Here is an 8,050-nt window from a genome sequence, read left to right as displayed (position 1 = left end):
CAGCACTTCCCTGCCTGCACTCTCTACGGCACATTTGCCCAGCCATGCTCATACCACATGAGCGCACCTTTCCGAATCTGGAACAGCCATTGCACACATATACTGAGAGCAACATTAAATACCAAGCAGAAGGAAGGCAAAGGTCAGAGAAAAGGAATAAACATTTTATAATACCAACTAACAGATACATGTAAGCAAATTCAAAAAAATCACCCACACCTTTTACTTAGTATCTTGGAATCTTTATTATCATCAGCATCACCCTAGACTAATTCTTTTTTTCTTTTATTTTTTTTTGTTAAATATACCTCCGCAGGGCACAATCACATACAATCAATACGATTGGTAAATTACATGAGCTCTATCCCAAGCATAAATGCACCAAAATGTCAAAAAAGTTATTAAAAAAAATGAACTCCACCCAAAAAGGTGATAATGACTTAAGAATGTCTCGGGGAGACTGGTACAATCCTAAAAAGACCAAAGGAAACTTGGCTTAACACCCCACCCCACCCCCAAACCATAAGAATGCACATAGAGAGAGAGAAATCCCACAACTGGAAATGACCAGGAGGTTTTGAAGGAGGGAGAATAATGTATGTCAAGTTGGCTGAATAAAAATAAGGAGCAAAATCCAGATTGCTGACTGCCAATCCTTGAAAACTAATTTAAAAAAAACAAAAAAACTAAAGTTGCCTTCAAGGAAAAGGGTTCATGGTTAGCAACAAGGCTGCTTACATAGCAAGCAGAGACTGCAAGGCAATTGTAAACTCACAACAGACAGCAGAGGAACCCTTTAGGGGGTTGTGCAGGATTAGAACTGAGGGCTGCCAAGACAGCTGGCCAAACAGACAATTTTCATTAGGTCTGCCCTCCTGCTCTCCACCTCTGTCCCTCCCTTTGAATGGCTAACTTGGAAAGAGTGCCTTATGCAAATCCAGCTGTGGGATTCTGATCCAGTTACACAATCTGGTTTTGGATGCCAAAGACTTGTGAGTATTGTCTGCTACAACAAACTAACATTAACAACAAGAGAGCACAGAGGTGGTCTTCTTGCACACATCCCACTCTTTTGGAGGGATTTGTGTGGAAGACATTCCCACTACAATTGTGCCTGAAGTCACTTTTAACATACACAAAAGCAAACAAATTTTGTTTACAGCGAACACCAATATGCCACAGGATTTTGTTTTTATAAAATTTATATATATGTATACATTTAACATTAGCATACCTAGTACTTTTAATTTTCAGAGAGAAGGATGCACTTTGGTGTGTTCTTTTAGATTCCTCCCTTCAGTATGTTATGTCGTCAGACAAGATACTTTTTTATATGTGAAAAAAGCATCAGGCAGCCATATGTAACATGCAGGAAAGTAATATTTGATACAAGAATAGAAGCTCTGCAGCCACTGAATGGTAACTATAGCTATTTAAGACACTATCAACACAATGAAGGATCACTGTTCCAAATTTTAAATTTCATACAGATGTCAAAATGCAATTGTCCCGGCTATAACATTTCATTTTGGGTATTCACTACTGTATCCAACACAACATAGAAATCTTACTGCAAATTTTATAATAGGAGAATGGCACTTCTTGGTGTTATACTGAGCCAACCTACATAGCCTTATTAATTTACTCTTGTGACATAGATACCAATCTCTGGGCTGTTTTGATGAAAAACAGACACTTTCTAATATCTGAATTTTGCACAACAGATCTTAAAAAATATGGAGCTACTGTTTTGTGTGCAAAAAACTTCAAATGGCACTTAATCAAGACTCTTATAATTCTGGGGTGATATTTGTTCTGCAGCAAAAAAAAAGTTAAACCATGCTTCACAAAAAGAGGTAAGTACTTCCTATTTATGTCACATAATTGCATCATAATTATTTCATGAAACAGGAAGAGGTGTAGGCTAAGGCAATCTGCAACCTTATAACTGCTGTTTTTTATTGTATTATGATGAAACAATTATGTGTTATTTACTTGTGATATGTACCACACTGAAATAGGGGGTCTGGACAAGAGAACTCCAGTGAAACCATGATTTAGTGCTATGAGAATGAACTTCCAACTGTATTTTCATTAAATGCCTTTCATTTCTTTTCTGGACATGAAATACGATTACTTCTGCATTTGATTCACCATATTGTCTGATTAGGTGGTTAAGTGGTTAAACCATGCTTCATCTTACCACTGTTTGAAACAAATCAACTATATGAATTATTCTGAAATTAATACAAACATTTTATCTAGGTTTAGATGACATAGCAATTTGTACTAAATCTAAAACAAAATATTGTGAACTTTTAGCTATTCTAGGGGAAACATAAATGCTCAGTGTTCACAGTGGCTCATTCTAGTCACAAATTACAGCTCAGGGTTATTTATTTTTTTGGTCAAATATTGATGGCATCTTCAAGTGCTTCCCTGTTTGTATCAAGTGTCTTTTCCAGCCAAATCAGTTCAGAGACTGGATATGTACTATGAATCCATGTTACTGACAATAGTGAGAATTTTTAAAGAAAATCTATTAAAATTCTCACTCATACTAGTAAATGATGTCACAAGGTGATAGCGAAACACACAAAGTAAATAGCTTATCTGGATAGGATTGTCATATTCTGAAGAAGTTTCTGCCCATCCTTCTTAGTATTTTGAGATGGATAAGAAGTAGGCAACTGCATGACTTCCAACTCAGTTTTTCAACTGGAAACAGGAAGTGTAACTGGAGGAGGCTCTTTCTGGGACTATTTGCTTTAATAAAGTTTATGCTTACCAAGTGGACAGAATTAGGAAACAAGAATGCTTTTTGATTAAATTATGTTGCTGAGATGGTGGATGTGGTTTGTGATTCCTATCCAGAGAGATTTCTGTATAGGTTTGGAAAAGCAGACAATAGGTTACTATTTGTTGTGTTTCCAACCAACAATGAAACTTATTTTCCACAGTCAAATGTAAAGAAACAATTTACTTAACTTGACTATGCAAACATATTAGACTGATGGTACTGTTTCAGAATCTCTCTCCAGTTTCTTTCAAGTTTCCGCATACTTACTTCTAGTACAGTTCAATAGAAAATTTCAAGAAGGAACAGTGAAAATAAACAATGTTTCTTCTAAAAACACTTTTTGTACATTATAAATCTAAGTGTGTTTGGGACAACATTCACACATCTTTTAAAAAGGTAATTAAGGTGTAATGACTGCAAATGTAATGACGCTTAACATAGCACTTCTGAAATGAGCTAATAAGTCATCATCATAGAATGCATTTTGTAAGACTTGACAGTCAAGAATTTTTATATCTATTTACCATTGTTAAGGTTTGAAAACATAAAAGATTTTCAATCCAAACAGGCTTTTGTAGTAAAATGGTTAGAAGAAAATAGAAAGAAAGAAAAAACAACAACAATCAAACCAAGAGTAAAGCACAAGTCTTTGGCTCTCCTTAAGTGAATAGGGTATTTTCCATATTTATACAGACCCCTCATTTGCCTACAAGTAGGGGCAATACCACATTTATGCATCACTGAGTAATAACACCATAAGGAAATGCAACTTCATAGAAGTTATGGGTACTCAAATTCATCTGAATGCTCTATTTTGAGGCAACATGCTGTTACCTGGTGCATGAAAAAGGGATGATGATGGGAACATACAAAGGAGAGATGTAAAGACAAGAAGCAGAAATTGAAAAAGCAATGTTCAAATGGATCTTGCAGGTCCTAATTAGCCAAACACATTTAATCTGTAAATCTGAGTTGCATGCACTGAATTAAGTATTACTGAATTGATATTCCGAAACCTGGGGTTTTGCTTTATTTAAAAACAATGACTTAAATCCTTCATAAAACTTGCTTGAGGCTAAATATTTTAGTATCTTTCAAATACTTTTTTAAAAAATTTAAATACACAATACAAGTTTTGCTTATGATGCCATAGCATCCTAATATAAAGAACAATCTATTTCATACAATTCAGTGTATTCCAGCCAAGTTTAAATTAAAATGTTTTAAAAAATGACATACTGCTCTTTATTATGTACAGCACAGCTGGATGACAGTGATATTGATATTCTGTAGAAAAAAGACTGATCATAACCATGAATCTCATTCAACAATTCTCAGAAAAATGTATTTTAGCTCCACAAGCAGTCTAAATGAAGAGTGGAGGATATTTAAGAGTTCAGCTATGATCATAACACAGCCATGCATATGGATTTGGCTTGTTTCCTCTTTTCTAATGGACAGAAGGCAAATATTTTTCTGGCCTGCAAAAAATCAAAATCTAGAATGTGAAGCTAAGGTTCATGTGGATGACTATATAAGCCCAAAGTGTCACTGTTTCCACATCAACCTGAATTCTGCTCCTAAATAGAAATTTTATGGGGTTTTAACACATGGACTTAAAAAAAGCTAGCTTTTAAAAAAAAGACACCTGAGAATACAGTATTATACATTGTTCTGTATGAAAGCCAGACAGTTCTTTACATGCTCATCACTTCAAGTTATCCTCTAGATCCTAAAAAAGAAAACAGCAAACTAAGCCAAGATCAAAGTGCTCTGCAAAGGTTAAACAGAAACTATTTGCTTATGTATAAAGGGCATTAACCTAGATAGGGCACTGTGCACAAAGTACAACTACAGGAAAATAATGAGAGGTTAGCTTAGATTCAAAGCATTTAGCAGAGATTTCTCAATGATAACAACTTCTTCCACACACTTTTTTGCCTAGTGCTTTATGAACATATGTACATGTACATATGTAAAATAATCATATGTACAACATGAAGAATATGCATGTGTACAAAATATGGGCCTATGCATATACAATATCTAGAGGCACAGACGTGCTATAAATGGTCTAAAGAATGGATTAATGTTAAGAGGAGATGGTTTTGTCATTACAATCCCAACTCTTCCATACTTATATCTGATATATATATAGTTAAATGCATTAAAAATGTTCAGTCTTCCCTCTCTTTAGCCAGAAAATGTCCTATAGGAAACAAGTCTGCTTGGCATATCTAGATGGAAGCCAATTTTTCTGTTATTCCAAGTTGGATTTTCTTTGGAAGAGAAAACATTTAAGAATGGCCTTATATTGGGAATAGCGAGCCTGATTCACTAAAAAGTCTTCTTGTATTGGAGACATGGCAAGAAAAATAATTTATATAAGCAAACTTTCTTTAATTATGCCATGACATTAGTTTACTTAAGAAAGAAAGACAGGAAAGATATAACAAAGTACATAAAGAACATTAAGTGAGAACCTAAAGAAAAGCAAAGTTTTTCTTCCACTTTCTTCTAAGTGAAAGACTGAATGGTAGTATGAAAAGAGAAAGTTCTGTATGATATCAAGAGTGATTTTTGATACAGAATTAAATCAAAGAAAAGAGAATTAAAATATCTTTTAAAAAAGAGAGGGAGAGTGTATATGTGTGTGTGTTTGTACGTATATGAACACATATACATACACATACATACATACACAAAGACACACCACACAGAATGCTTCCAAGTCCTGGATGCTATAAAATAGCAGTAAACGTGAGGAAATATCCTTAAATATCATATGTACACAGACACAAACATGAATGTGTATACACACATGTACATATTTTAGTTTTTTATTTAAACAGATGCTCAAATCCCAAGGCAATAAGGACATTAATTTTTTGGCCAGCCAGATTGTGAAATAATGTAAAAATGCAACATCTTGACTAGGTAACTATACTAAATAATCAGTACTTGCAAATGTCTCTATTTTGAATCTTCCTACTGGTAGGCAACAGGGGGGCCTGTATGCTCACAACATATTTTGTTTAAGAATAAAATGGATATAAAAGGATGTTTTAACCTCAATGGATTTTAAGGGAAGAAAAGTAATCTAGAACAAGGTTAATAAACATTTGCTTTTACCCAACCAAAGCAATTTATTACATAGCCAGTGCATTTTGAAATTTAAAAATGTAATTTACAGAGAAAGGATGCAAGAATTTTCTTCCAGACTTTTCACATATGCACCTTACTTAATGCAAGTAAAATGGAGAGAGGAGGACAAAAGTCAATTTTACACGCTGTGTGTATATGAACACTTCTGTGCATTTTAAGAAATGTGATAACTGAACTAATACTGCAGAGCTAGGAAGTCTTTTTATTTCATCCATACATGAAAGGTTGCTGCTTCTGTAATGGACTTGCTGAAATTAACATGATTTAATTTTTTCAGAATCATTTGTTTTGTTAAACTCAAATCTCTTGAGTTTCAAAGATTCAGTTTTGCCATGAAAGATAATGCTGACCAATCATGGTATTACTAGCTTTGGATGCAAAATAAGCAGGAAGGAGAATATTGTTACATCCAATTTTATGTTTCCCATCATGTATAAAATAGAATTTATCATCTTGCATCTCAGGCAGACTCCAAAATTATCTTGCATCAGAAAATCATCCATGTACCTGCCTCCCTCAAGGATATAGGATGATACAGAAATTGTAGTTCAAAGGAAGAAAAGAAGCTGAAGACTCATATTTACTACACTAATCTTTGCACCTTTATCTCACCTGAAGCCATTTTATACTAGTTTCTAGATTCTGCTTTAATCCAGTTCTGAGGCAGGTTTATTAAGCTTACTTATGCAAATGAAATACTTTTGCTTTATGTTACAAATGCCATGATCAATGCTTCTTAGCCAGTTTATTATGAATGCAGGGCAGCACATTTCCATTTACTTTTAAAATGGAATAACTATTGCTACTCCTTGAAGTTTTCAGTGTCCAATAAAATGTTTGATTTCTAATGCAATGGAAAATCCTTCACAATTTTAAATTAACAAAAAGTTATGATAGTATCTGTAAGAGAGGTACAGATTTGGGACAATTTATAGAGTTTTCTCCTCCATCTCAACTCCTTATTTTTAAAAACCACAAAAAGAAATGGTGAATGAGCTTATTCTGAGGGGGGGGGGAATGAACAACATTTAGAAAAGTTAATGATACACTGGGTATGTAACAATACCAAAATAAAACAGAAAGCCTATCCCATTAGATCATACAATTAATCAAACAAAGTACGTATGTCTCTGTGTGTAAAATGTGTGTCTGTGTCTGTGTGTCTCTGTGTGTGTGTACATATATATATATATATATATATATAATATCTGTTTTTTTAAAGCCCTGGCATTCAAGGCATCCAAAGTTATTAAAATAAAGTTCATTCACAGAACAAAAACAAATTTAATTTGAGTTGTTTGCAGATACTGCTAATTTTCATTTTTTTAATTAAAAAATGTGTTAATGTGAACTATGTGCAGGGTTTGTTCCTAGTAGTGGTGTTGTGCACATTGTCTCAGACTTGCTATTGTTGAAGACTTTTGCTTAGCGTCTTTCATCAATCCAAGGATGGGAAAAGGTGACCCCCGACAGAAGTGGAGGGATAGTCTTATTCTTTCAAGGAGCAGAGGTGGGCGTTGCTCCGGTTCTCTGGGTATCTTGGTCACCTGCTCCTACGTCGGTGTCCTCTGACAAGTTCAGAGCTGTAGTTTTGTTTGACAGAAGGCCTATAATTTCTTGAGTTGGGGCAGATCCATTTGGAAGATCACTGTTGAGTAATCAGTGTCAAAAAAGAAAAGAAAAAATGAAGGGATGGAGGGAAAAAAAGAGAAAAGGTTAACATTGAGAAAAGACACTGGATATAATTAAGCTATTTCAGATGGCCCTCTGAATTAGTATGTAGCAGAATCAGTATGGCACCAAATCCTAAACAAAAATTACTCTCTATCAGTACTATTTTTTAAAAAATTACGTTATTTCTACACTCTGCCAGGAATAATCTAATGCTCATAATACCTGCCTATTATCTCCATCTTCAGATTAATTCTAAACTGCTAATCTCCAATTTCTAATTTTTCCTCCAGGCCTGGTTAGAATAGAATAGAATTCTTTATTGGCCAAGTGTGATTGGACACACAAGGAATTTGTCTTGGTGCAAATGTTTAAGTGGACATAAAAGAAAAAATACATTCGTCAAGAATCATA

At 34.2% G+C, this 8,050-nt stretch overlaps 1 protein-coding gene across 3 annotated transcripts in view; it reads right to left on the bottom strand.

Moving 5' to 3' along the window:
• Window positions 1-229: 229 nt before the first annotated feature.
• Window positions 230-8,050, bottom strand: part of RC3H1 (ring finger and CCCH-type domains 1) — a 73,651-nt gene continuing 65,830 nt past the window's right edge. For all 3 annotated transcript variants that reach the window (XM_026703341.2, XM_087930481.1, XM_087930480.1), the window contains one exon: window positions 230-7,613. In XM_026703341.2, coding sequence (XP_026559126.1) covers window positions 7,463-7,613 — 151 coding nt within the window. In that variant the 3' untranslated portion in view covers window positions 230-7,462. The remainder of the gene's footprint in view (window positions 7,614-8,050) is intronic.

The sequence above is a fragment of the Pseudonaja textilis genome, chromosome 3 (genome assembly GCF_049901715.1).
Source record: "Pseudonaja textilis isolate UNSWEBS1 chromosome 3, rPseTex1.2, whole genome shotgun sequence".
In the NCBI taxonomy this organism is placed as follows: domain Eukaryota; kingdom Metazoa; phylum Chordata; class Lepidosauria; order Squamata; family Elapidae; genus Pseudonaja; species Pseudonaja textilis.
The sequence above is the reverse complement of the archived record's forward strand: the minus strand, read 5'-3'. Positions and strand labels throughout refer to the sequence as shown.